Genomic DNA, 27887 nt, shown 5'->3' with positions numbered 1-27887 from the left:
ATCATCCCGACGATGTGTTTTATGTATTCATTCAATTTCGCTCTCCATGTTCGGAGCGAAAAGGGAATAATGTGCGCACACTCAGTGTACGCTCCAATAGTTGCGTCGTTGAGAGCAAGCGATTCAGAGTCAAAGCGCTAGTGATAGCACATCTGGTTCCATCGCATTTCAGGCAACTCGATTTCAAAGAAGCTTCTCTCATCAATGGCCCAGTCAACAGGGATAAGCTCTTAGTTGAACCCTCCATAGCGGCCCGTGGTGATATTGTAGGTGTGGATCGTTCAATCCTCATTGGGGGTGAGAAGGCCCTCCATCAACGACTGAGGATAGTCATATGCTTATTAGTCTGTGTATAAAGTCTCGAGATAGTTGATGAACTTTGCATTCCCATCAGGTGGAAGGTTGCCATCAAATTCTAGTGTAGTGTTGTCATTCTGAGTTATTGGTTGATAACGGTTAACTTGCTCCATGTTGCCAGTGAATGTCCTTCACGAGACACCAGATCATCGCATCGGAGCTCAAGAAATATCTATACTGCCATAAAGACTGTTGCAGATCACGCAATGAACTCGAGAACTAGCTGTAGAAACTTGAAAGTCAGAAAGAGGCCAAAGTCAGAAAGAGGTGAAGATAAGCACTGTATCAATTTTTTCGTCAACGATGAAACCAGTGACGATACAATAAGCAGTGAAAACTCCCACTGGAGTGAGTGCGTAGTGGAATTCAGCCGATAAGACTTACTCCACTTGACCAAAGTAGACTGACGCAGGAAGGTTAGGAATAGCTTCTTTTTTGACAAAGCCGCCACCTTAATGAAGATTGGTAGATATTAATGGGAAAGGGGGATCAGCACGTACCGAGCAGAGTGAGAAGAGCGAGGAGAGAAGAAGACAAAGTGTAGATGTCTACGGCTTTGTTTGCTCTTGCCGTGTTTATATGCTTTCTGCCTGGATTACCAGGCCAGTTTGGAGATCAATTTCACATCTTGGATTGGGATTTTCACCGCGATCTAGTAGCTAAATAGTCATATCTTGATCCCGGGTCCCAAAGCTAGACAGATTTTAGCTATGTTGCGCAAACTATAGGATATTTGATCTTCACCTAAGTACCAGCGGCTGGGCTTGACTCGTTAGGGTGTTGATATCCCGACCTTGCTTGAGAAACGGTCCTAGAACCTTCTTGGCCTTCGATCTGGCAGCTTCTAAGATATAATCTGGAGCTAGAGGCAGACCGTGGGGAAGAAATTCTGCGGTGTATATCGTCCTGCCAATTCGCATCAATCATGATTGGATCTAAGTCACGTATGTCGAAGTGACTATCCGAGCGAGCATAGTATAGCGTATCCCGGAAAATTGTAATGTGTCTTTCGGTATAGATAGAACGCAGGTCCTCGATAACCTCGATGGGGACTGGATTGGCATCTCAGGCAATTGCGCTAAGGGCAAATGAGGATCTTTTGACGGAGATTGGACATCCATGGCGTCTGAAAATGTTGCGAAAGAAATCAGAACTAGTCCAGTTCCGACTGAGCGTTGACATAAATTGAAGACCCAGAGAAAGGGCCTGGACAGGTGACTGGTCTTTATATAAACCCGAAGTTTGAGTGGACACGGGACCAGGCAGCCTGACTACGAAGATGATTGCGACTGCGTGGTCAGCAAAGCTTGTATATCGTACATAGCAGAGTAGATTGTAGTTCTAGAGGTCTATTCTCGAAAGCTAATACATATACAGTACGCTCGACGCGCACATTATGCCTTCACATCCTCCAGAGCCTTTCTGGCTCTTACGACAGTCTTTCGTGCACGGGTGTCGGACAGATCCTCCACAGTCTTGCCACCATTGCGCACGATATCACGAAGAGAAGCCTCGGTTTCCAGTAGAGATGTGCGTCCTTCCTCACGCACCTCGTCCTCCCAGAAAGCACGAGCATCGTCCCACTTCTTCTGCTGGCGACGAATAGCAAAGATCAAGCCAACAGCGGCGAGGGTGCATGACTCGTACACGCCGGCCGCGGGAATAGCCACGTACGTTAGTGCGGAGAGAGCGGAAGTCAGGGTGGTAGTGGAAACGCTGAAGACCACAAGGCTCTGGGCGAGGGCTTGGAGAGAGGGCACAGTCGTGGTGAGAAGTTTTGTGCGAAGGTCGGGAATCTGAGTTGGCCAGGGAGCCAGAGCGGATTCTTTGATGGGCTCAGGGCTGGAAGTGGAAGGGCCCTTCAACAGGCCGGCCTGTTGGCACTTACCTGCGGCGAAGATGGCCTCCCGCTCTGCCCGGCGAAGGAATTTGGTGGTCAAAATCTCGGATGTGATCATGCTCACATCGTCGACGCGCCAGAAGAGCTTCCACCATGCAAGGCCGCGCCAGCGTGGACTCGCCAGCCCTGCCTCGAGGGAACTGCGGAGCTCAGAGTGAGCACGCTCTGCCCAGGTAGTCACGCCCTGGTCCAAGTCGGACCGGACCTCTTCAGGGGCTGCGCCAACTGTCTGATCGTGGAGCGCCTTGGCGTCCCGGATGTTTACACTAGCGTCAGCCGCGTCGACGAGGGACTCCACTAAAGGAACCAATGCCGGATTCAAAGCATTTCCTGTCGATACTTCCGAGGATTTTGCGAGCCAATTGATAAGTGGTTGAACGTTACTGCCATTCCATCCACGTTCGTAGTCTGAAGCATTGTGGACAGACTCACGGAACTTATCCAACGCAGCGGCGGCACGGTCGACATCGACGAAGGAAACGCGCTGATTGGTCGGGTTTTGACCGGCACCTGTGAGTGCAATGGCTCCATGCACAGAGGCAGCCTCGTTCTTCAAGTCCGAACGACCCATCATTGTGCTGTATGATAGAAGGCCATCAACTCCACTTCCACACACGAGAGTGCGGTGGACAGGATAACGAACGAAATTATTCCGGCCGGAGTGTGAGGTCTGGATGGTCACTGTAGGGACGAGGAAGGTATCGGCGTGGAATGTCGTGGCATTGGGGTTAGGCTCAGAACCGATGGAGCTGACTAGGATTTCCAAGTTGCCATTTTTGAGGATGGACGACGGTACTGAGATCGTGGGTAGCAGATCATTGGGGATAGATTCTGATATTTCGCCATATCTGTAGAATGAGTGTCCCGATTAGCAAGAGTCATAGCGAATCAACACCTGGAAAAAAAAGTTCATACCTGATCAGGAGCCCGCGGGATGAATCGGCATCATATTGGTCGAGCAGGTCCTCCCATCCTTCTCGCGGTACCAATGGGTCTGCAAGCAGTAGTCTAACAAGTTTGCGAGCAGAGGTCGCATCGTTCAATCCAAGCACTAAATTCCGAATCAAAAAGAAGTCAGCGCCATGGCTTTCTATGGCAAGATCCACTTTCGACGGGATAATTGCCTCGGTATATAATCAATTACTCACCTGCTACTCTAATGAGAGGTGTTTCGGACTCCAATCCGCGTAGTGCAAATTGCAGCCGGCTGAGATTCACCTGTTCCAGATCGGCATCTTTCACTCCCTCGAGGGCAGCGTGCAGCTCCTTGAACCGCGCCGGGACGCTCTTCGCAGTAATCACAGTCGATGAAGTGAAGCTTCGGGAAGCAGGTCCTGTAATTGTGTTCTGAGCCCGAGCGCCTCTTCGAGATGTGTCGGGGCTGGGAGCGCTGCGACTGGCATTGGCGCGCGTGGACAATGATCGGAGCCAGACCGCGCATGAGGGACAGTCGAAGATGGTGCTACGATCCAGTGGACGCGACAGGCTCTTTGCGAGCGCACTGCGCAGTCTTGGGGCCATTGAGGCGCGGTGAAGCGAGGTTTGAAGGGCGGTCTTCGCAATGGCACTTGATCGGTGGATGAACTTGGTGAGCGGAAGTGGACGCGGATACCGGGCTTGGCATCCATCACCCTCGGGTTCTATGCTCTACACATACCCTTTCGCTTCGCTGGGCACATTTTGTACGTGCTAGGAATTTAACCAAAATAGTCATAAATTATCATGTCAGGATTTACAATCAAAGGCCCTACGACAATTGCGGCTTTGTGGCTATGAACATGTGATGAAGCCTCAAGAGGTGGGGGAACAAAACACACATATTCAACTGAACTTTCCTATTGATCGCTAGAGTCGTGGATTCACAGGTTGGATCGCGAGGCGAGAGGAAGGACCAAGCAGATAGATAGGGTATCGTATCGATCGTGTCGGGGCAAAAAGCGTGTGCGCTGGAGGACAGGAAAGAAATGCATAGATCGTGTCATAATATCAACTCGGCCACATTACAGTTTGATCAGGCATCGCTAGGAGGATCTCTCTGTCGAGGATGAGGGCGACCGGAGCCAGCAGACCTGAGAGTGTCGATTAGTATGTGATAGAGTGGTGCGAGAATCTCTCAAGTGGAACTTACATGCTGATCCGCCGGGCGACTGTGGCGAGTCCCGCATCGTTGGCAGCTTCATGCTCCGCCCGCTCCAGGGCTATGCGACGGCTCTCTTCGCTCTTCGCGATGACCTCTTCTTGGCTAGGAGGCACGTGCTCGTTCTGGATATCAACCTTGCGGGCATCTTCGAAGTTGTGAATAGCCTGTTTGATGCCTTCAGCACCCAGCATGAGAGTTCCAGCGGGAAGACGACCGCCAGTCGCCGTCTTCAGTTCAGTAACACTCTCGGACTGCTCGCGGAGAAGCTGGAAGACACGAGAGAGGCGGCCAATTGCAAGAATCTTGTTCTTCATAGCCCGTCTCTTGAACTCGAGGGAGTCGGGGTCCATTGATGGAGGCGAGATCGGATCCTTGTCCCTATGTTCGACGGGGGAAATCGAGGTCGGGGTCTCGTCTTCCAACTCCTCCTTCGAGCAGGTGTTAAGAATAGCGATGAGCATATCCGTGATTTTCTCACCAACGAACGGCAAAGACCAAGTGAAGACATCCATGAAGTTAGGCAGCCAGTAAGGGTGCGGGGTGCAGTTGAACTGGCGGATATTCATCACATTGTTCTCATATTTGAGGACAGCCGCCTTGTTGTTGTAAACGTCCAAATAATTGGGTGCACTGAAGATAGTCATCACACTAGGGAAGCCAGTGGTTCGTGTCTTTCTATACATGCGATAACCGGCATCCTGGGCCTCATGCGCTCGGATGATAGACAACAAATTGTTCTTCTCCAAAAATGCACATGCCGCTGGGTAAGAGAAAAAGTAGGAGCAGCCGCGGACACTGTTATGGATGAAGAAATCGCCTGTCTTTTCTTGACCAAATTCCTCTAGAGGGTCAGCCCAAAGAATGTCACACATGAGTCCGTGAGTTGGAGGCTCGCGGAAACGATCGATCTATATAATTTGTAAGCTTTGATTCCTGATGTTGTCATTCAATTTTTGGAATGGGTAAATACGCACAGCCTTAATATCTTCGAGGGTGTGCAATTCGGGGCTGAGACCGCCGTGGATGCAGAGGAACTGCTTGTTCATGACCGCCGCCAGCGGCAGCGCACAGAAGGACTCCAAACACGCCTCATAGATCTTTTCACTGTATTTGTGCTTGCACTCCAACTTGAAAGTGAAGTAGTCTGTCAAGTGACGGCATTCGTGGTTACCTCGAAGCAACCATAGTGAATCGGGATACCAGATCTTCAATGCCCAGAGATAGAGAACACACTGAGATGATCTGTCAGAATACTTCTTCAAGCTAGAAATAACCAGGAAACATACCTCGATACTGAAATAACCACGGTCGACATAGTCACCCAAAAATAGATATCTTGTCTCCGAGGGATCACCACCGACCTCGAACAGCTTCATCAGATCGTAGTACTGACCGTGGACATCGCCACACACTGTAATGGGCGCATCCATTTCAAGCAGGTTGGGCTCAGCCTTCAGGACCTGTGTACCGGCATGAATAATCCATAGTGCCTGTTCTTCTGAGAGACGACCTTCGCGATAGAGGTGTTGCTTGAGGTACTGGAGATTGGGCTTAGAGGGATCTTCCGGCGACCAAAACATATCATCCGGAGGATAGCTCAGAGCAGGCGCTTGAACCTCTGTGTCACAAAACACCGTTAGCAATCTGGTTGCCACATCATGCGAAAAACGACCGAGACCAGCGCGGCATTACCTTTGACAACTCTCTCCATTGTCGACACCTGCGTGTTGTCCTCCATCGTGTGCAATGTGAAATCGATCTCCGGGACCGGCTGCTTGTCCCTCACAGCGCGTGCTAGAGCCTGATCCATTTTGGCTGCGGCTGATATGTAGTCCGGATTCTGAGTTTGGAGTAAGGGGGGGAGGGGGGCAAAGAAGCGCGGAGGTGTGGCGGGGGATAAGTTCAGCGCGGGCGGGATGAAGCTCCCGCGATGAAGACGAGTATGAGATGTATAAAGAACTGATCCGGTCGAAGTTTTCAGAAGGCAGAAAAGAAGGATCAAGCCAAGAGCTGGGAGATGGTGTTGAGCGTGTGTTTGGGGGGGGGGAAGTGTGAAGTTGGGAAAAAGAGAAACAAATTGGATAAGCGGCTTCTGGGGCCGTCCTGCTAGATCGGTGGATCTCACACCAACTTTGATTGCGAATCTTGGATTTTTGAATTTGCTTCTTCTGGGGGTGGACTGATCTGTGGATATTACAGGAGGCAAAATGGGATGATCAAATTTAGCCTCATGTCGACACAGCTGATGGCTCCATGCCTCAGGCAGGAACCGTCCCTGCACCATGTGTTTTTTTTACCCCACGCTATCAGCTTCATCAGCTTCAGGTTCATCAGACTCCTCAGGTTCATCAGACTCGTCCTATTTCCGGATATTTGGCCATCTTCATCTCAACAGTAGCAATTATTTCTGCAATAATCCACCAACTTCGCCTTGACTTCTTATCTCAAGCTGCGATTAGCACTCACTGTGGTGATCCCGATCTGCCTAGACCGCTAGACTTGAGGTATGCAAGATGGATGATCTGCAGATACGAAATTTCCTCATTGTTGCAGCCATTGCTCCCGAACATCATTCGAGGGACTCCATGTATGCTCTTCCTTTCCAAGGATATGCCAGTTCCATTTTAAGCCCACGAAAGTCCATGTTATCTTCGGACATGGAAATATCCAGGTAACCCGCTACAGCTTGGGACTAATGACCGGACAGCGTCCAAATTAAAACAAGTATCTTCGTTAATTCGGCGAGATCTACTCTACCTAATTCCATCGCCCAAGAATACCCTCGCCGTCGACATGTGAGATGGTCCCCCCGTCAGGACGCTTCACAGCACAGTGTTTCTTGGGCATTGGCCCCAAGAAGACCAACCCCACTTTTGCTTGGCGAGGATGTCGACGGTGTAGAATCAGATTCAAAGGTAGGCTCTGGAGAACACAATGACAAGATTCGGAGGTTGTATTTACTCGATGTGAGGGTTTGATAAACTCTCAAGCTACCTAGGTACATAAGATCATTTGGGAGACAGATACACCGAACTGAGATACTACGCATAAGGTTGAGACAAGGTACATTCTACGGTATTGGCTACTGTGTCCCGGTTGGTTATACTATATACCCCTGCTGCTCAACACATCTTCACTCATTTAGGAAGATCCATCACCATCATTCGCACCACACGATGCACAAAACTCACTGGATCAGTGTACCGTTGATTTCTCTGAGTCTCATTCCTGGAGTCGATTTATACAGCACCCCATGCTAGTACCCAGATTTGTTCCTTTTCTTGGCTGTTGATAGGCTCATGGACTTGTTGACATGCTTCTGAATTTTCGCCTTGTTTCTCAGGCTTGTTTTGTAGAACAAGCCATTGTTGGCTATCGACAGTCTATGAACGTGTGAAAATCGTGGTTTCCTAATTCGATAGAGAATACAGACCCAGCTTCATCCTCTCTCTTCCTTTCTCCTCTTCTCCTTTCTCTGTTCTCCTTCTTCTTTCAATCCTGTCTCTCCTTCTGCCTTTCCACCTTTCCATCTTTCCATCTTTCCATCTTTCTATCCTACGATCTAGGTACCGGGATCTGAGATTATCAAACAAATTGAATTTGCCAATATTTCACCTGAACCCTGTCACAGCCTAACCCACTGTTGTCGACTACGCGTTCTACATTTCAAAGCAAGTCAGTCACTTCAATCGGTACTATCAATTCCGTGGGGACATACACTTATATCAGAGCTTAATTCAGGTTGAAGCCATTTTCAGCATGTGTGACTTACCATACGATATCATAATCCTCATTGCAGAGGAGCTGCCGAGAGATCGAGATGTTTCAGCCCTTATGCAAACGAATCGCACCTTCTACGATTCCCTCATCACATACCTCTACAAGCGGAATATGCGCTCGCGGCAACCAGCTTTGTTTTGGTGCTGTCGTAATGGTCTTTTGACCCCAATCCTGCGCTTTTTGTCGTTGAAGGCAGACGTCGACTCGGTTTGGAGACTGGATCGCCAACGGGCCACACCGTTGATGGGAGCTGCAAGTGAAGGTCGTGTGAAGACAACAGAGATTCTTCTTGATTATGGAGCCAGTGTGGACCCCTGTGACGGTACTGGCAGAAGATTGGAGCTTCCATTGATATTGGCTGCAGCTGGAGGACATGCTAGATTTGGCTTTTCGAATGAGGCCCGAATTGAGGTCAACCCAGTTGACAATTCAGTGGTTCGATATCGCATCCCCAACACCTCCCACAGGACAGAAGACATCCAAGATCATAAAAGGGTGGTCAAGCTGCTTATCGAACGCGGCGCCAGTCCCAGCCATACAGCAATTTCTCCATTCACACGGATATCCCCGATCATTGCGGCTGTAAGAGGACGTAATCCAGACATTGTGAGGATCCTGTTAGAACAAATGACATCCATTCCTTTGCTCCCTGCTACCAGGAGAACTCATCTGTCATCCAGGAAGGATTGGGGAGGTATCTTGTGGGAGGTCTTGAAGCTCCAATCGCCAATCCGGGGATGCCTGCTTGATTTGCTGTTGGAGTATGGGGCCGACATCAACGGCGAGAATTTACAGGGTGAAACTCTGATTTTTCAATTCGTTCGACGTGTATCCATTGGTGCCCCAATGGAAGTTCACATCGAATACTGTTTTGAAGTGGTTCGTGAACTGTGCGAACGTGGCGCCCGAGTGAATTACCAGAATCTGAGAGGGCGCACGCCGTTATATCTGTGTTACATGGCCGAGGATATGGTTGACTTACTCCTTAAAAATGGCGCTGATGTGAATATCCAGGACATAGATGGATGTACGCCTCTTTTTTTCCACCCTCGAGTTGCTACTATGAAACGACTCCTTGCATATGGGGCAGATCCAAACATCGAGGACAAAAAAGGTCTTACTCCTCTGTCCTTTTTCATCTTGTCTAGAGACCCATATGCTCCCATAGAGTTGGAATTGATGGAATTGCTACTAAAGCATGGAGCAGACGTGAATAAACCACTACCCTCACGGCATGGAGAGAGCTACCTGCACATTGCTGCCAGACTGGGCAACGCAAGCATGGTGAGGCTTTTTCTGGAGCACGGCGCCAATCCTATTGCTCGCACACGTCATGGGTTCACAGCATTGGACTTGGCACACGATGAGGAGTGTCGAGAGGTTCTTGGTCTATGGGTAAGAGAAGCGAGCAGACCAAGACGAGTTTTGCATGATGGACTGTGAGACATGAGATTCTATCATGACTATGGGCCTACGCCATTTCTATTGTACAAGTATCTGAGTCTGAATGAAAGGTAGCCTGGAAAGCAAGATTCAGGCAATTATTTGACACATTCCACAACCTAGTATCATCTCGATCTAATTTATGACAAGTTTGAATATTTTCCATTTTTTATAGAGCTCAAGAGTCGTGTCTCACTCCTCGCGGACGAATCCAGGTGCATGGAGATACACCTCCATCATTGCCTGACTCCAACAGGAAATTCAAAACCCCCGAGCTAGCTCTCTAGAGCCCGAGCAGACTTTGTAGCGTCGTATCGAGGCCTGTTCTCATATGATTCCCGTCGACTTAGACCTATATGCGTCTTCTCTGCCAACATCTTAATCCAGGCATGGTAAGGTAGCCCCTTGAGACAACCGCCACTACCCGAGCCTATGCCAACCAGCTCCATCGTATCCTGTATATCAACACTGCGCCACTATAGGGAACATCATAGTATCAGTAGCCCAACCAAGAATCAGCCGAGGAACAAGCAATATATAAAATAGTTGCATTGACTCAGTCCACGGAAACAAACTGCTTGCATTGACTCACCAACAACGGATAATATCCCATTTCGACACAGTTATGTATCAAGTGACTGAAAAAGTTGTGTGAATTACACGTACCGATGCGATTGTGTGCCGTGATGAAACCCGATCGATAGATCGCCCTCTTCGCGATTTCGGGGAAACGTTCGGCCCCAAGCCCAAGATACAGTTCGTCTCAGTAAACAGAACAGAATCAATATCCCATCCATCCTCCCTTGATCTCCTGTAGTGCCTTCGTGGTGTCGGAGGCCCGGACTAGGCATCTTACGTGATGGACTTGGCGCATGCGGAGGAGGTCTGCTACCATGAAGGCGCCGACGAGCCCAGTATCGCCTGTGTAGAACCCCGTCCCTTTGTATCACGGCACCGGTCAATCACCGGTTTGGCAAGAGGAACTGGATTGTCCGCATTCTTGGCGTCCTCGATCTATATCGCTTGTTAATCACGGATAGTTTCGCTTTTTCTGTCCGTTTCCACAGGCGCTCTGGACCACGACAGCTGACTCCCCGGGTGTGGAGCTGTTGTACAGAATCAGCAAAGACACTTACACCAAATTGATGGTGAAGCTGACTGATGCGAAGTGAGAACTGCAAGGATGTGGCTCCGAGGTAACGGTATAGTCATTGGGAACGGGTATCTGCTTCATCACCCGTCGATTGCCGTACGGCCGAGACAGCTGTTTTCTGTCCATGTTAGCGTGGCTCTTAATGGGCAGTTGTGAGATGAGCTCTATCCGAAGGATTCTGTATTCTGGAAGCACCTCTGGAAATGGGACCAACCCATCCTCGATGGCGTGAGGTGTCGAAGATCTAGGCACTGCTAGTTCCATCAGAATAGAGCCAGCTCTCTGGTTGGGTTTGACTTTCCACACGACTGCTTCTAAGGATTGACTTGTTTGTAGTATCGCGGCAGTCACGGCTTTGAGTTCACTTGCTTCGTAATCTTGGCGCCCAACATAGTCGATCTGCCTATCGATGGCTTTTCTTGTCTGTTTTTCACCAGTGCGGCAGAATGAGCTGAACCGCTGAATCATTTTTCACAGTGATCAAGCACGCGGCATTTTCGAAAGCCAGATGCAGATGTCCAGACACGCCTGCACCTCCGACCCGAAGCTCGTATTCGCCGCCGTCTGCCACGATCTTTCCATCATCATCGTCGCAGATTAGAGCAACAGTGTCGTCGATGGGCTTCCCAATACTGATAGCTCCAAGCGACACATTATCAAGAGGGATTTTCTGGGTTAAGCAGAAGATACAGCAGTCTCTCAAACCGTACGTGTTTGTAAGCTGGCGGGGTGGGCCTTGGGTTAAGATTGTCTTCTAAGCAAGTGGGCAGCAACATTGGCTGCCTCGCCGCCAATAAAGCACGTCTCCAATTGCGCAAACACACAGGGATATGTACGGCTGTAAGATACAACAATGCGGCAGTGATGGCCACTATCGTAACCCTGATTTGGTTGATCATGGCTATCATAGGCAACAGATCAAGGTAGACATGCTTAGCATCTACAAAAGCACAAATACAGTGTGTCAAGAGAAGCATACATGTACTCATTGTCAAAACTAACTAAGGGACTTGCTTGGTTTCACCACAATGGCTACTCATCCTGAACACCACGTAGAGGTGCAAGTCATGATCAGGTGTTGCATACAGGCCCCATGCAACTGGGTCAGACTCCTAAAGCGCAAGGTGTAATGAAGGAATGGGGTCAAGGATCGGAGGGGGACAAGGATAACCAGGAAGAAGGACCGTATCCACGCTCAAAGAACCTTGGAAGTGTCCGTGAACTAAGGCGCGCTTCGTGTCGAGACCAACCCCTTTGAAATCCCTATCCCCTAGGGGAAAAAGTGGGAAACCCTCAGATTGCTCTTCATTTGGGGCCGGGCAAGTTAGTGGCGGGCAGTGGAGGAGTGGGGTCAAGGCTTGGAGAGGTAACAGTGGAATCCGCAGGCAGGACTGGCTGTATCCGCAGCGGCCGAAAGAGTGTCTTCCCCGTGTGTTGAACACAAGGCGCATGTTTCAGCACGTGTCTCCTTGGCATGCTTCGTGACTAACCTTTCCTGCGGCACATCAACAGTCCCTAGAAGGATACAAAGTGGGAAACATCCTCAGAGAGCACTCGTCATAGGCGCCAGGCAGATAGGTGACCGGAGGAATTAGGTATGGGCAGAAAGATGAGAAAGGAAGGGAAGGGGGATGGGAATACATGCAAAAAACGGAGTGGAGGGCAGGGGAGTGGAGAAGGAAGAAAAGAAGAAGAAGAAACTGGGGGAAGGAGAGGGTATTTATACCCTGGGGCTGAAGGCGACGAGGGTCACCAGGGTGGGCGACGAGTTCCTTCTCAAAGAGGAAGGGACCTGGGTGGTGCCTTCCTCGATAGAGGCACATAATCCAAACATGTAGTCGCTACATTATGTACATTGTATGCACTTGAAAATGGCCCTATACCTACATGATACCTAAGACCTTGGTCGTTCAATGTACAATCCATGCAGCACACAATAGATGCGCTACACAATGACGAAAGCCGAACACAGTCCCCTGGAAACTGCTGATGGTCCTGAAAACATGCACGACTTGTCAATCCACTTCGAGGGTCGAGGAATATCCCATGCACAATGTCCCTAGAGTCGTTAGAGATACTCAGTCGGGGCACATTCGCTTGGTCACATCAGTGTGGAACACGGAAATTCAGAGAATTTTCGCTATCAGGAATTCAAGGGAATCTTCCAAATCCTAGGGCAACGTCTGTACTCGGGAAGTTCTCAAGGAGCCAACCCACTCCGGTTGCAAGGACAGACTCGAAGCCGTTTAGCTGTTTGGCATACTCTGGTTTTGTATTTCACTGCTTCATTGGCCAGATTACCAGAAGAGCTTACCTCAAGATTATAGATCTCTCACTGTCCATGGCCTTCATTCGAACTTGGCCATTCGTCAATTCGGTGCATGCAGGCCCTGAACTGAACGCAGAACACCGCACACCTTATTTGACAGCAGCATCAGCGATGAATTTTCCCGTGTTAAGCACATTTTGAGTCTCCGGATATGTGAATGCCTGAAATATGCTATTAGCTACCTAATTAAAGAGAACAGAGATAGTTTTGAGACCTTGGAATGCGGACGGACTTTGTCATCAGAGTCGATGTTCACAAAGTGACCCCAGGAGTCAAAGACAACTTCCATCGCTGGGATTATCTCGGCACCCTGGGGAGGTCGATTCAGAAATTAGGGTTCCGAGTGATGCTACGCACCTGAAGCCGGGGGTTCTACACCAGGGACCGAACCACCGGTACCCCCCCCTGGTCGCCCACGGCCCCAAAACATAATGATGCATTTGGTGATAGAAATCATGACTTATGCTTACTGGCATTTGATGCTACATGATATGTGAAACTCACGGCCAATGAGTTTGTGTCAATATAACAGGTCAAGTTTTGTCTCGTATATCCAGGATATTGGAAGCAAAATCTGTGTGTAATCAATCGCATTCTCCCTTTCAATAAAGTTTCACCAATTGATGCCCGCAAAATTGCCTATCTCAGCGAAAGAACGAGTACCGAGAGAAGGATATGAGAAGTCACATCAAGCCTTGAAAGATCCGGACATGCAGTTTACATCAAATTGAAATCTTAGCTGATGAGTACCTCAGACTTGATACACTGCTTACTGTGGGATAAGGTTCCACTTACAAGTTATACCAGGAATCACTACCAAGACCGCCGAAGGATCGTCGCCATCGAGCCCCTCCTTTATGCAAGTCTAATTGTGGTACTTAAATATGCTAGTATTAAGACTATACAATATCAAATACTTGTTTTATTGGACTATTTTTGATCCTGGCCTTTTAGGCACAGACTATGCCTGAAGCGTCGGCCTCGGTTCACGAGATTGAAGTAGAGCACAGCGTTGATTCTTCCAAAATCAGTGAGATTGATACTGGCTTCGCCTTTTGCAACATGGCTATCGCGATGGGGCAATTTATTATGCCTCCAATTATCTGTTCAGCTAAACAGGGACTAGGATGGAGTGCTATGACAATACTTAGGGGAAACTAGCCCTGCTTTATTGATATCTTGCCGTTAATTAGAAGTTGATTTAAACGAGGTTCTGATATCCTACATTGGTATATTGTTTCTGTTTCTGTTTTGGATTGCATCAGGTATATACGTAGTGGTTGGTCATCTCGTGTTGTCCCAATTATATATACTTCAGCGGTAGGGAGCCGGGGAACCACGCAACCTGTGTGATCTTGGCAAATCTAGTCGAATATTACACATGAATTGTTGCCTTGTAAATTCTCTTTGTAACTATAGACAATTATTCGCTGCCAATGTTGTTGCACTGGCGAAAGATCGCGGTGACGTCTCGGCTGTTTAGTGCCCGCAATACCCCCCATCTCCGCTACTCCGCATCTGCAACTCGATCAGCCTCACATTGAACAACTCAACCATGTACGACTCATACCGTGAGTCTATCTATTGCTTCATACTACGAGACACGTATTTGAACAGCTAACCCAACCTCTCAGGACCACACCCGCTCCTCGCCCAGGTCCCACTGACCGTCTCGCCCTTTATCAACCTCCCCACCTCCGTCACACTACCCTACACATACAAATCCGTCTCCTCGACGTTACCACCGTCAGTGACAATTGATCCAAGCAATCCGGACAGTAAAGCTCGCTATGTCGTCTCATCAAGTGGTGGGCATGCAGCTCACCCAGACGACATTCTCGCCGCCTGTCACTCCCTCGAACAACATTTGAACAAGACTCGCGCGGACGCCGACCAAGCAATAAATTCCTGGAAAGAATCGATTAAACAACGCGAACTAGCTGAAAAGAGACGCGTAGCTCCTGGGTGGCTAGACCGTGAGGAAAAGCTGCTTCAACCTAGTCGGACGAGCCTCTCCCCTGGCGCACCGGGCGAGGCCTCTCCAAGTCTGCTGGACAGTTCTTCCCCCGACCAGGGGGCTTCACAAATGCCGACCATGGAGCCTCATGACGAGGGGAGGGAGTTGGATAGAGCGTTTGGAGGTTTAGGGCTGAAATGATGAAGGGCGGTCCTGGAGGAGACTTGATCTCCCAGGATTCTTCACCCTGGAAATATAATTGGGAATTCGATCTTCATCTGGCTCAGCGGGTTGATCTCTGGAGCATAAGCTCCCCAACTACCACACCTCTAGCCTTGCGTCGAGCGGGCATCCTTGCGCCGGGCTCTGAGGCGTTGGCAAAGCGATCTACTACTTTGTCAAATGTGCGATGTTATAATTTAGCGCTCGGATTATGTTAGATTGGGAAATTGTTTAGCTATCGAGGAGTTGAATGGTTAGTCTATATTGGCTATTGCATGAAGGCATTTAGTGCAGGATATCGACCATCAGGGACTTCGATCATGGCTAATTTGATATACCGCTTCTTATTCTTCGACTTAGCCTTTTAAATCGCTAATGTAGATAACTTCTATATCGATATCTGTTCTTCCACGACGTTCTTAGACCTGCGCCTAAAACAGCTGCCAAAAGCTTATCGCGGGGTTACGGAAAAGCTCCACGCCGCGCCGGACGCTGTTTTTCAATTTCTCCAACTCTCACCAACCAAAAAGTGCTCTTGTCATATCTGAACCTTTTATTTTTGCATCAATCCCAGTCTACAGCATGGAGGTCCTTACCAACTCCCCCGAAGCCTCCTCCTTCGTACCGCTGGCCGAACACCAGTCGCGCACCCCAACCTCATTCTACTCCGGACCCCCAGTATTGTATCACCACAGCCAGCGCTGCAAGATCGTTGTTCTAGAGCGCGAGCTCCTCGCCAACCCATTGCTCAATGCCCTGCGTGGCACCGACAGCGTCACCAGCGGTGACGGCGACGAGAAAGAGGTCGCAATCGCAGACGTGGACACATGGGTGACATCCGAGTAAGTATATTCACCTCCCAATCCCAAGACCTCCAATTGACCCAATTACCAACAGCAAATTCTTCCTCTTCTCCCCAGCGGCCTCAACAGGCGTGTCAATCCCCTATCCCTCGATCTCCCTCCACGCACTCCAACGCCTGCGCGTCCCAGGCACCGACGCCGAAGTCCAGGGTCTGTACATGCAGATCGCCACACCTGGCCCACCTACCGAGGACGACGAAGAGGAGGAATGTGTCGCGATCACAGTTGTATTGCCTGCCGACGCCCCGGCGCAGGAGTCCGTCGATGCCGAGCCCGAAACCGAGACGCCTACTCAACAGCTCTACGGTGCTGTGTCGGCTTGCTCCTATCTACACCCGGATCCGGTGGAGGATGATTCAGATGACGAGGATGCGGGTTCTAAGTTTATCACGGCCGAGGAGCACGAGGGTGTCTACCAGACTGGGAACGGTGATATGCCCCCGCCTGTTCCTGGTAGCTCGGGATGGATCACTGCGGAGAATATGGGCCAGTTCTTTGATGCGGATGGAAATTGGATTGCGGGTGGTGAGGGACCTTCTTTCCCTCTTGGGCCTGGGGCTGGAACTGTCCGGGCCCGGGAGGAGGAAAATGGTGTTGAACAGAACGGGAACGAGGATGAGTCCAAGTGGCGCAAGACAGATTGATTGTGTTGAATGTTGCAAAGAATGCGCAGAATAAAGTTCTACAATGGCGTTCGAATTGTTTGAGTGATAGCTCCTAATGGATATGACATTCGCTCGATACTATTCATGGATGGAGGACAATTAAATTATCAGTAACAACTACCTTTTATGGCATGGATATCAAAACACACGTCGAACATGAACATAGAAAAAAAGAGAGTCTCGTGAGACAAGAAAGAAGAGAGTGTGAGAGAGCAAAAAAGTAAAAAAAATGAAACAAGAAAAATAGGACAGAGAATAGGCAGAAAATAGAAATCAAGCAAAAAAGCAGAGGCTTTGGCGCTCAATATCGGTATCAGATACAACGCCTGGTTGGGAACACAAAAATAAAAAGAAGTCAAAAAAGAAAGTCCCGCTTGCTAACTCGTGAACGACTCTCTGCCAGAGAGACATCAGACTTGAACTTATTCGCGTAGGAAACCATCCCCATCGTACAGGCTAGCAGGGGTGTCAATCCCAAGCCCGAGGCTCTTGCCCGTGGGGGTAGTCATTCCACGTCGTGGGGATGTAGGAGTAGGGGGTGCATAGTGGCCCGAAAGATAAGGAGGCAACTGCTGATTTGGAGGCAGAGAACGAGGGATGCTGTTCTCGCCGTGGGTGGGCGAGGAGTCAGGTGTGCGGAAAGATCCAACCGGGGACAGTACAGACTGTTTGGACGGGGAGGTAGTTTGGTTTGCGTCCTCGAAGATACTAACGCGGGCTTGCACCAGCGATGACCGGCGGCTACCATAGAGTACGGAGGAACCGCCGATGGGGCCCAGCCCGTTGTCTAGGCTAGAGGTGGAATCGCGGTCTCGGCGGAATGAGCTGCGTGAAGCATCGGTTCGTGTGCGTTGCAGCGAGTCTGTAGACTTGCGCCAGTCACTGCCTTCAGTTCCGGTGATATTCATCAGAAGAGGGAGACGGTTGGGTGACAAAGGGCTTTCGAGACTGTGATCAGAGATCGGAGACATGCCAGTGGGGTGGCTTCGGGTTGCAATGATGCTGGGTTGAGTCCGTGGGCCTTTGACGGCTGATCGTCGTGGACCGCTAATCGGATGCGAGTTCTCGTGGGATGGAGATGGGGCTCCATGCGGTTCCCAAATGGATGGTGCTTGGTCGGGAGAGGGGGTGTGCGTGAGACAGATGCCAGTAGAAGGAGGGAGGGAGGTAAATAGTTCGGGGAGAGCCTGAGTGTTCTTATTCGGGAGCTTGTTGGCAGTCGACAGAGATGAGGAATATTTTCTCTTGCAAGGACTCTCGTCATACATCGGGGGCTGTGGCTCCTCGACCAGTGGGCCGAGAGACCCAAGACCCGATTTGCCATGTCGACTGCCGTAGTTGCTGCGTCTTGAGGACAATGGAGAGTTTGTGGTTGGTGTTGGCAACGAAGGCGGCGGCTTTGCCGGGCTGTTGATTGAGCTTTCGCGGAGATCTAGCTCCTCCATCTTGTCGAAATCCTCAGGTTCCTCTTCAACGGTGGGAGAGAAAGTAGATGAACCAAAGGTGAGCGGCGGGTGAATAGAAATACGGACACAGTTTTGACGTCGGTGGCCCTTTCGTTGGGAATTTCCACCCTTGAGTGCAGAGGGAAGAGCACCTTTCACAGACATATTGGCAGTTTGCATTGGGCTTGCTGGCTTGTTGGTATTGCCTACTTTTCTTGGTGGCGATTCAACTGGATGGAACCGAGTTCCATTTCCAGGAGAGCCGACATAGAAAGGGTCGTACTCCATTTCCTCATCTTCGTAGACCGTTTCATTGTGGAACTGGTTAAAATATGGCGTGAAAGACGACTGAGAGCTGGAGGATCGCCATTCGGGGGCATTAGGATTGAGATATCCCGAGCGCACAGCGGAAGCACCAGATCGCTGGGATGTGTGTCGTGAAGGCGGGTTGAATGAAGACATAGAGTCGTTTCGCCGTGGAGCCCCACCAAAACGATCTACCGAGGCACTTGAATGGTGAGTCGTCAGACTCCGCCGAGGTGACAGAGATGGGGATTTATGGCGAGTCTCCGTGGTCGAACAGGAGCGCACAGGGAAACGGTGCAGTGGTGGGATTGATGTATTGGTGGTGATGAAACTTCTGCGACCATCCCTGACCCCAACGTCTGCAGCACTGAAAGGAACAAAGGAGCCACCTGAAGGAAAGAGAGGAGAGGTTAGATCAGTATCAGCTGACCGAGGACCATTTCGACCATCATCCAGAATTGAGCTGTTTGTAGTATCAAGACTCATTGAGGAAAGTCTCATGGCAGAGTCATTCCGAGCATAACTGAATCTTTCTGGTGGATAGGCTATCGGCGGTGGAGGAGGTATCGAATGGTCTGGCATCGTGCCAGGTGTTTGACTGGCAATACTTCTTCCACGTAGACGCCTAGGAGACTCCTCAAACACCACGGATGATGGATCAAAAACCTGAGACAAACCAAGATTTGCCGACATACCGAAGTGACTTGATGAGTTCCGTTGCTTTTGGAGAGGCCGTCCAGGTGAGAGTGGTCTCATACCAAGGTGGAAACCAGGACCCCCCTCGTTGGGATCTGGTGTTTGTCTAGGTGTGTTTTCTGCTGGCAACTCCAGAATTCCTTCGACCGCTGAGATGGGGACCTCTTCTTTGGATATCGATGCTTTGGGCGAAGGACTATGAATCTGCGTTGATTCACCCACCGTGGCTAGAGAGCTTACACGTTTATGAGATGAGCGTGATAGCTTGGATCGAGATCGAGAAATGGAGTTGCGGAGAGATCTTGCTTTCTCGGTGAGAGCAAAAGCAGACTCTGAAGTGTGCATTGGGCGAAGCAAACTTTCTCGTGACGTTAATTGACCCCATTCTCCTGGTTTTCCATATGGAAGTTGTCCATGCGCCCTCAAGACATTCCCTTCTGCCTGACTGAGTTCGGTCAACGTGTCGACCGGGTAAGATTGCAACACCCGGCTACGCCGGCCCTGCTGCCGCCCGAAGCCCACCAGCGTCAATGCACGGCGTTTATTGCGATATCTCACCCAGATGACGATGCTGACCACCGAGACGACAATGAAGATGGCCGCGCCGGAAGCGGCTAGGGCGACGGTGGCGCTTAGCCCCAACATGGTCGCCTCGCTGGCGAGTCACTGTGCTCGTCTTGAAGCAATATAGACGAAGTTTTCAAAGAGGATTCTTTCAATCTATCACTCGTGGTCGTGGTATGTTCACGAAAGTAGGGTGCTGCTGACTGTTGCTCTCTCAAAACGGCAAGAGTGAGGCTTCACAAGTGTGGAAGACGCATCCGCATGGAACAACACGACAAAGTGCAATAGAGACAGGAGGTAACAAGATATTCCAGCATTCCCCCAAGGGAATCATTTTTTGTTATGAGAACATTGATCCTAGCCCAGGAATGTCCACTCATCACCACCGGGTTTGAAGAATGCTGGCGGCCACACTACCCCCTTCCATCCCGGTTCGACAATGGCATCGTCAGCGAATCAGATACTCTGATGAGACGAATGGCACGTCTGAGTCCTGTTCTTAGGGCGTTGGAATGGGCGCTGAATGTGGTCATCGAAACTTGGGTATACTTCGGAAGACGTCACGGCCAAGCTTGGCATGCTCCTTGCGCGTCTTTTCCGACATCTTTGTTAACTTGGGTTCTAAATCATTTTGTTCGAAGATTGGATAGCTCGCTACATATCTAGATGAAATCGACACAAACCCGAACATAAACCAATCAAGAACCAATCCACGGGAGTTGATATTCCCCCGGTCACCTTTGAGACCAATGCCAATCAATGTCAACGCTTGCTCCCGATCGACCCTTATATCCATACAAACCATCCATTTTGATCTCAGCGTCGAATCCTCATGGGTTCTGGGATCTAGGGAAGTATAAGCAGCAGGTGAAGAGTTGGCGTGGGGTTATGGAGCTAGATACGGAGTACCTATCCATGGACAGGCTCAGAGAGATAATTACCCCTTGAGCGCACGGTTCCCGTATTCAGCCAATCTCAATTGCCTGAATACGGGAACTCCGAGCCCATTGAATCTTCCGTGATTCTTCCATTGTGCAAAACCAGGTTCGCGCTTCTGTCCTTTGGTCTGCGGTGATCTTTCGGAGTCAAGTCCCCGGGATCTCGGCATGCTCGACCGTTCTCACAAGAGGGGTCGCGTCAGGGGTCTTCACATTATCCTTCCTGATATGCACTTGAGGATATATACTGTAGTTTATGCCTGAGTCCTCTTATGAGCAGCCCTGGAGCATTGCAGGGTTTAAGCACCTTCGGGTGAAGTGATGATAGGTGGCCATCCGCCTAACCGCCCACTCTCACCGCCCCTCCATACTACAGCCACCTCGTAGTCAGAGAACCATGAGTGCAGCGCCACGGCTTCTCGATTTCTACGACATATTTGACAAGAGCAGTCTATTTTCAGCAGGTTGATCTGATCAACCTATTATCATACAGGATTATGATGCATCTCATCCCAGGCTGTCAAAGACCCACCCCTGCCGGCTACTCTGGGGCGCATAGCGTCATTTATCCAGTGAAATGGATGCTATGGAGGGTGGGAAATGCGACAGCTCTCCCACCAAGATCTATACGGAGCCTAGGGTGGTCTAGTCCGTCTTCCCCGCCAACGCATCACTCACCGTCTAGCACTTTCTTTGGAGTTTCCACGACTGCCCCTCAGAGGCTCTATTTAAGCGATCCCCCCTCCAATTTGGGTCCCCTCTCTTTTCTCGCTCTTCTCTTTTGTTGTCTACCCCACATAGCTACTCTTTTCGTCACAATGGCTGCAAACCCGGTTACCAAGAATGGACTGTTTGTCCACCATAACACCACTGCTCCTGAGCACCCCAGCCTCATGAGCATGTTCTCCCTCAAGGGCAAGACCGCCATTGTTACCGGTGCAGGTGCCGGTATCGGCCTGGCTGTTGCCGAGGGGCTGGCTGAGGCTGGCGCCAATGTAGCCATGTGGTACAAGAGCAATGCCAAGTGTGTCGAGCGGGCCGCTGAGATCGCCCAGAAGTATGGAGTTCAGAGTGCGTAACAAATCTGTGCGATACGGTTGCTTCATGTCATTCTAATTCAATCGCATTGATAGCCAAGGCTTACCAGGTTGAGGTCACCGACGCAAAGGCCGTTGAGCAGACCGTGAATGATGTTGTCAAGGACTTCAATGGCCGTCTCGATGTTTTCATTGCCAACGCTGGTATTCCCTGGACTCAAGGTCCCATGGTCGACGGTCCCCTCGAACACTACCGCGATGTCGTCGGCATTGATCTCGATGGCACCTTCTACTGTGCTAAGGCCGCCGCCAACCACTGGCGCCGCCAGAAGGAGGAGGGCACAGACGCTAACGGCAACAAGCTCACCAACTTCACATATGGAAGCTTTGTTGCTACTGCCTCCATGAGCGGTCACATTGTCAACTTCCCTCAGATGCAAGCCGCCTACAACGCCGCTAAGGTTGGCGTCATTCACCTCTGTAAGTTGTCACCAAAAGGTCATCACCTCCCCTCACCCTGCTAATAGCTCTCCAGGCAAGTCCCTTTCCGTCGAATGGGTTCGTTTCGCTCGCGCCAACACTGTATCGCCTGGTTACATTGCGACTGAAATCTCCAGCTTCGTGCCCGATGAGACTAAGGATATCTGGCGTGATAAGATCCCCATGGGTCGTGAAGGTGAAGCCCACGAGCTGAAGGGTGCCTATCTCTACTTGGCATCTGATGCTTCCACCTACACCACCGGAGCTGATCTCATTGTTGACGGTGGCTATTGTGCCCCTTAAATTGTTGTTGGAATTTTCTCCTTTCAAAATGAGAGAAGAAGCCCATCTTTGATCAACAATATCTGAGGGAATGATTTTAGCGATTTTCATTTAAACGAGATGACGATAGACGAATGGAACGACAAAGAAATAACGGAAAAACAAGATCAGATGAACAAACCATGAAGCTTAAAAATTAATCATCTGTGCATCCACGCCATCCTCTCGATTCATTCGCACTGAGAACCTATGCCTATAATTTAGAGGGACGCACGAGAAGCAACGGCCCAAATGCACCGCTGCCAGACTCGTATGATTTATGGAAGCATTTCCCTATCTGTAATCACCGAGAAATCAGCTTGTGCGCGATTGCCGAGCTAATGACGCCACGAGGCCGTGCCATCCTTGTAGACCTTGTATCCTTGCAAAGCAAAGCCCAGTCTTGTGTGAAAATGTCACCGCCAATGGTTGTGCTCCAGCCCCCGGCCTCGTGACAGGGCTCATACCTGAGTGTGATGATAAAGGTAGCCATCGTGACTACAGAGAAGTGAGTTTGCATGAATATGTGCGACAAAAGTGATGCCAAGATGAAACTAAACTGAGAACTATTAGACGCATAAACCCCGCAGACATAAATGATATCTGATCAAGGACATTGGAAATAATGAAGGTGAAATCATCGTTCTTGGCACGTGCCTGGTTACCAGGCACGTGGATGCCTACCTACATGTAGGTACATGTATCTCGATCTTTCGTCCTCCATTCAACCCCGCTGCATGATCTCGGGAGCAACCACACGAAAGACCCCCTCAGCTACCCATTCAACAATGTCATCCAGCCAGGCCAACCCTCCCCGGGTACCCTCAGACTCAACCCAGAAGATATCTCCTTCCATCTCAGCTTGCCCGACTCGGATGTCGTCCACATTGGTGACTGGCTGGAGCCTCACATCCTCTGCAACTGGATTGGACCAATCACTGTCGTAATCGCGGTCAGAGACCGCAGAGTCAGAAGAACTGGGTGAATTGTGGCTGCATAGCCCGAATAATCCTCCACACGAACTGGTCGGTACTGGCCTCTAGCGTCAACATTGTTTCTTGAAAGGCGATCGATTTCAATCGCGTTGCGAGCTTCCATGCTTGGAAGCTACATACCAAAAGCAGGAATTCCACCAGGTGCATGGTAAGCGAGCTGTGGAAGTGCTGGGTTCGCACCGGTGGCAAGAGGGCGTTGCGCTTCCTCGTCTCTGCCGTGGATGTTCATTAGCTCGACCGCGTTCTCGGGGAGTTGGTCTGCCGGCATGCCCTCTGCCGGATGGTGATTGGTCAACTTGCGCTTAATCCATTGGCAGGCTGGAAGGATGGTACGACGGTAAAATGCAGCGATGCGTCGCCTGCCCAGAACACAGATGATGGTGATATGAAGAGCGGCTGTGAGGCTCAGGAGCGTTATTCCCAGGTTCAGAGAAGGTCTGGAAAACTCCATGATGAGCTTTGTGGACTGTAGTTCAGTGGAAAAGAAGCCTTGCGAATCAAAGAGGCGAGTGGCCGGGATGCGATTGAAGATGCGATTGAAGATGCGATTGAAGATGCGATTGAAGATGCCGCGTACAGATTCGCCGACGATGGTTTGTACGATGAAGAAAGAAAGTGGAAGTTTCGAGTCCCAGAGGAAGAGAAAGAATGGATATTCGCTCTGATGACTCGCGACGCTTCACAGGTTGCGTGGGTCCGAATAGAGTACAATGGGGATGTGCCTGCATCGTGAACAATACGCTCGTTTTGGACAAATGTCTCACCACTTCCGCGACCGTGGCAGCCTCTTGGAGAACATCCAATGATCTTCAAGAGACAGCGGTCTTGTTTATCTGCATTTTCTATAGAAGCAAGTTTCATTGCTCGAGACCCAATAAGAGCACAAAACGAATAGCCAATTCCTATAGACGAGCAATCTTGTGGACATCTGGGGATCAGAACGCTCCACATAGCTATTATAGGGCAAGATCCTCTTTTTGTATCTTTTGCGCTAGGCCCGATGATCGTCTCGCAATGCTTACGTCCAATGATCGAGTCATGCCCATCCGAGCTTAATCGCGCCTCCAGATGACCTTTCGTGTACAGACGTCATTTGGGCAAGCCCAACAGCATAGGCAACGGTGTTATATTTAGTGAATACGCCCTAGCGTTTTCTATTCATGCATTTATACTATATCTTTCAAGTCTAGTTGGTCTATAAGAATACCTAATCATTGTGCAGTGACATGTTTCCGGGCCATTATTTACCTATTCTAGCTTCTTTGTTGGTTTCAGATCAATGGACTTGATTGTCTTCTTTGACACAAATTAATATCAATGGACTCTGTTCCCTTTCTTCCGCTGTCTACGGCATCAATACAAAGGCCTTTCATGCTTTGTATAAAGACATGCCAGACGACCTCACCCTTCCCCCAGATCTTTCTCGACTTTGGGACAGATCATTCACCACTTCATATGCCTTATTCCAATCGTTGCCTCGATCCCATCAAGACTTCACTCCCAAATCTTTCAACCATGGGCGTTCCTCGCGCTGGGAAGACCAGCCGCATTACCAAACGCACCACTGCTCGCAGAAAGCCCGTGACAGAGGCTTTCAAGGCAAAGCTTGTACAGTTCCAGACTTCTGAAGTGCTTACAGGTGATCTATGTGTTAACAAACCTCAGTCACCCCACAATGATGCTCTACAAGAGGCCCTCAAATGCACTGAATGTGCAGATCTGCATATCACTCCATACATGATGGAAGCAGACATCTCTGCAGGATCATACATCACCTCACAATATCCACCTTTCTTCTCCTGCAAAAGCGTCCAGGATGACGGTATCTCCCCCCTCGACACATATTCCCACCATAATGACGACATCACCTTCTGGAAAGACATCACTCGCCACCAGCAGAAGCAATACTTTGACAAAGTAGACGCTCTGCTTCGGACGGCTGAGGTGGAATCAGGCAAGCCAATAGATGAAACCACCGTGCTTTTCGCTCACTACCAAGTCGACTTCCACATTCGTCAACACTACCTCGCCCCTCGAGGTTTCTTGAATCTCTGTCGCACCAAAGACGAGATCGTCAAGGTAAACAAATGGGAGTGGAAGGTTGCAGTCAAAGATGAGACAAACTTTGCCGAAGATCCCGACTGGGGAGTCGGATGGAAGCATGAGCCGAGCAATTCCCTTGGACACCGGGTTGCGGCATGGCATAAGGGCGAACGAGAGCGGCGAGAGCATCTTGATGAAGTCAAGGCTCAATGGGCTGATATCCAGGCGGAACGAGATGAACAGCGGTTACGGTTACGGACGGTCCATTTTCACTTCAAGGGTACGCGTCTGAGGACTTGTCAGTTTGAGACCTTGAAGCCGTCTCCCCTGACAGAGAAGGAGATTAAGAAGATTGCGGCCAATGCAGTATCTAACCCCCTTTCTTGAGTACGCTCCTCTTTTTCTATAAGGAGTGATATGTTTGTTTATATGTTGTATACCCATTTGAAAGCGTATTTTGTCTCTGACTTGAAATTAAGTGTAATCTATCTTTCATATGGTTGGGATCTGCATCCCTGTAAAGACTCTATGTAGGTGGTATCAAATCGGTAAACAGGAATAGAGCGCGAATGTAGAGTTGGAGACTGGTAGCACAAATACAAGCAAATGGACCAGGTTAGAAGGGTGACATATATACCGTACATAGCTAGGTGCATGTATATCCCTGCTGTTTCTATATCCTCGGTCTAGTCCGCATATGCGACGGACAGGTGAAGTTACGAACTGATAATAGATCCAATTAGCAGTAATTCGAATATCAAGGTTTCTAATTGATTTATTCCAATGGGTACCGTGGAGCACAAAGTGGGTTGGTTCCTATCAAAAACACTACAAATGCCTAGATTTAACTTGGGTGGTGTAAGCGAGAAACCTCGTAAACAAATTGATAGCAAATTAGGCTAGGCTATGAAAAAAGTGTGAGAAGCCAAGCTGTTCAACATAATCAAACCAACACTAGTTCTTCACATGGTAGCATCGGGATCTCTTAGTCAAAAGCCCGCGTTCTTGACCTCTGCCATAACGGGCAAGGCAATTGCCCCGGTGCCCCCCACTTAAGCGACAACAGTTTGATCGGCTGAGAGTACTAACTATTATCATATCTGGACAGGTAGAAACCAAATTAGTTATCATCAAATGACCTGGGAGACTACCTGGGTATGTTGAGTGAAATTTGGAAGGTGTGCCGAGACGGGACTGGTTCCTTACGGGCAATAAGGGTTGCTCGATGAGTACGGAGTAGCGAAGGCTTCAATACTACATGTACTCCGTACTCCGTACTCTCTGAATTGGCAATACCTGAGATATGTTAGGAGGCATTATTGGTTTACAGCGCATATTTCGGAAAGTTAAAATGGAGACAAAATACCTCCACAGTACCCTTTTGCTCCCCACGCTGCGTTTCACGCTGTCGCTTCCCCGGACCTCCGGTTCCCTTCCCCAGTAGTTTCCTCGCCATTTTGGTTAACCGCCGATAACGACGATCAATCTCTAGAACAACACTGGCTGGAAAGAGCTCAGGTCCAGAACATCCCTCTGCTTAGGCCTTCCCACTCTGCTGCATTCCCCGCGATGATTACCAGACGGATCAGCGATCTTCACCCTTACTTACTGCATCGAGAAGAATCCCCAAACTCACGATGCAAGTGACCTTACCCCACCAACCCCGGAAATGAAGACAAACCATGGGAATACCCATGGATGCCTTTCTGGCACCCGCAAAACCGAATCGGACCCCGGATACACTTGGTGCGAAAAGGAGATTTGAGGGAATCCGCCAGGCACAGATCTCCCGGTTGTGGCTGGCGCCCCTCCTTGGCTCTTTCTTCCAAGGATTTTCATTTGCGATCAGCTCCCAAGGCTCGCTCCTAGGGAGGTCACAAGCAATCAGTTACCCGTGAGCCCATGTGCAATTGCATCGTCCTATCCAGCATCAGAGGTACAGCCAACCTGGGAAGCATCCATGATTGGCGCCCAAGATCTTTCCCCCCCAAAGACCCCCATTTTTTGGGCGCGACGCCACCAATGGAATGGAGACCCTGACTAATCTTGGCCATTTCGTCACTTGCGTGAAACCTGACTTCGAGCTGAGACTATGCAGATCGGGATTTGTGACGTGAGTGTTCAAGATCCTGCACGGCAAACTAGGGGGTTTTATAGAGGGCTTTTTCACTAGCTCTGGATTTGCCCGAGAGTGATCCGAGGTACTTTTTTTTTAGTCACCCGGGTGAGACCACAGAAGCAGTCCGTGGGAGA

The 27887-nt window shown here is 49.8% G+C and overlaps 12 protein-coding genes across 12 annotated transcripts; 5 read left to right on the top strand and 7 right to left on the bottom strand.

Moving 5' to 3' along the window:
• Positions 1–1751: 1751 nt before the first annotated feature.
• On the bottom strand, positions 1752–3936 carry N7457_001573 (uncharacterized protein; the record flags this gene model as incomplete). The annotated part of the gene is given in 4 exon segments (XM_057172619.1): positions 1752–3105; positions 3173–3308; positions 3406–3897; positions 3915–3936. 4 exon segments carry the CDS (start codon positions 3934–3936, stop codon positions 1752–1754), a joined length of 2004 nt encoding a protein of 667 aa, XP_057036522.1.
• Positions 3937–4268: 332 nt separating this feature from the next.
• On the bottom strand, positions 4269–6207 carry N7457_001572 (serine/threonine-protein phosphatase 2B catalytic subunit; the record flags this gene model as incomplete). The annotated part of the gene is made up of 5 exons (XM_057172618.1): positions 4269–4326; positions 4386–5305; positions 5372–5629; positions 5684–6015; positions 6090–6207. 5 exons carry the CDS (start codon positions 6205–6207, stop codon positions 4269–4271), a joined length of 1686 nt encoding a protein of 561 aa, XP_057036521.1.
• Positions 6208–8156: 1949 nt separating this feature from the next.
• Positions 8157–9620, top strand: N7457_001571 (ankyrin repeat domain-containing protein; the record flags this gene model as incomplete). The annotated part of the gene is made up of 1 exon (XM_057172617.1): positions 8157–9620. The coding sequence occupies one exon, from the start codon at positions 8157–8159 to the stop codon at positions 9618–9620; it is 1464 nt and encodes a 487-aa protein (XP_057036520.1).
• Positions 9621–9895: 275 nt separating this feature from the next.
• N7457_001570 (uncharacterized protein) lies at positions 9896–10471 on the bottom strand (the record flags this gene model as incomplete). The annotated part of the gene is made up of 3 exons (XM_057172616.1): positions 9896–10096; positions 10213–10258; positions 10287–10471. 3 exons carry the CDS (start codon positions 10469–10471, stop codon positions 9896–9898), a joined length of 432 nt encoding a protein of 143 aa, XP_057036519.1.
• Positions 10472–10650: 179 nt separating this feature from the next.
• Positions 10651–11241, bottom strand: N7457_001569 (NRPS-like enzyme; the record flags this gene model as incomplete). The annotated part of the gene is made up of 2 exons (XM_057172615.1): positions 10651–10726; positions 10757–11241. The coding sequence occupies 2 exons, from the start codon at positions 11239–11241 to the stop codon at positions 10651–10653; spliced, it is 561 nt and encodes a 186-aa protein (XP_057036518.1).
• A 1950-nt stretch (positions 11242–13191) lies between these two features.
• On the bottom strand, positions 13192–13391 carry N7457_001568 (uncharacterized protein; the record flags this gene model as incomplete). Its single annotated transcript, XM_057172614.1, has 2 exons — positions 13192–13263; positions 13335–13391. The coding sequence occupies 2 exons, from the start codon at positions 13389–13391 to the stop codon at positions 13192–13194; spliced, it is 129 nt and encodes a 42-aa protein (XP_057036517.1).
• A 1266-nt stretch (positions 13392–14657) lies between these two features.
• Positions 14658–15260, top strand: N7457_001567 (uncharacterized protein; the record flags this gene model as incomplete). Its single annotated transcript, XM_057172613.1, has 2 exons — positions 14658–14673; positions 14737–15260. 2 exons carry the CDS (start codon positions 14658–14660, stop codon positions 15258–15260), a joined length of 540 nt encoding a protein of 179 aa, XP_057036516.1.
• Positions 15261–15863: 603 nt separating this feature from the next.
• N7457_001566 (Voldacs domain-containing protein) lies at positions 15864–16788 on the top strand (the record flags this gene model as incomplete). Its single annotated transcript, XM_057172612.1, has 2 exons — positions 15864–16123; positions 16179–16788. 2 exons carry the CDS (start codon positions 15864–15866, stop codon positions 16786–16788), a joined length of 870 nt encoding a protein of 289 aa, XP_057036515.1.
• A 443-nt stretch (positions 16789–17231) lies between these two features.
• On the bottom strand, positions 17232–19901 carry N7457_001565 (uncharacterized protein; the record flags this gene model as incomplete). Its single annotated transcript, XM_057172611.1, has 1 exon — positions 17232–19901. The coding sequence occupies one exon, from the start codon at positions 19899–19901 to the stop codon at positions 17232–17234; it is 2670 nt and encodes an 889-aa protein (XP_057036514.1).
• A 1675-nt stretch (positions 19902–21576) lies between these two features.
• Positions 21577–22578, top strand: N7457_001564 (putative carbonyl reductase; the record flags this gene model as incomplete). The annotated part of the gene is made up of 3 exons (XM_057172610.1): positions 21577–21829; positions 21892–22275; positions 22331–22578. 3 exons carry the CDS (start codon positions 21577–21579, stop codon positions 22576–22578), a joined length of 885 nt encoding a protein of 294 aa, XP_057036513.1.
• Positions 22579–23320: 742 nt separating this feature from the next.
• On the bottom strand, positions 23321–24042 carry N7457_001563 (uncharacterized protein; the record flags this gene model as incomplete). The annotated part of the gene is made up of 2 exons (XM_057172609.1): positions 23321–23628; positions 23712–24042. 2 exons carry the CDS (start codon positions 24040–24042, stop codon positions 23321–23323), a joined length of 639 nt encoding a protein of 212 aa, XP_057036512.1.
• A 1064-nt stretch (positions 24043–25106) lies between these two features.
• On the top strand, positions 25107–26021 carry N7457_001562 (uncharacterized protein; the record flags this gene model as incomplete). The annotated part of the gene is made up of 1 exon (XM_057172608.1): positions 25107–26021. The coding sequence occupies one exon, from the start codon at positions 25107–25109 to the stop codon at positions 26019–26021; it is 915 nt and encodes a 304-aa protein (XP_057036511.1).
• Positions 26022–27887: the final 1866 nt, after the last annotated feature.

Source organism: Penicillium paradoxum (genome assembly GCF_028828445.1).
Source record: "Penicillium paradoxum strain IBT 22861 chromosome Unknown utg000002l_segment0_segment0, whole genome shotgun sequence".
Classification (NCBI taxonomy): Eukaryota; Fungi; Ascomycota; class Eurotiomycetes; order Eurotiales; family Aspergillaceae; genus Penicillium; species Penicillium paradoxum.
This window is presented reverse-complemented; position numbering and strand designations above follow the sequence as displayed.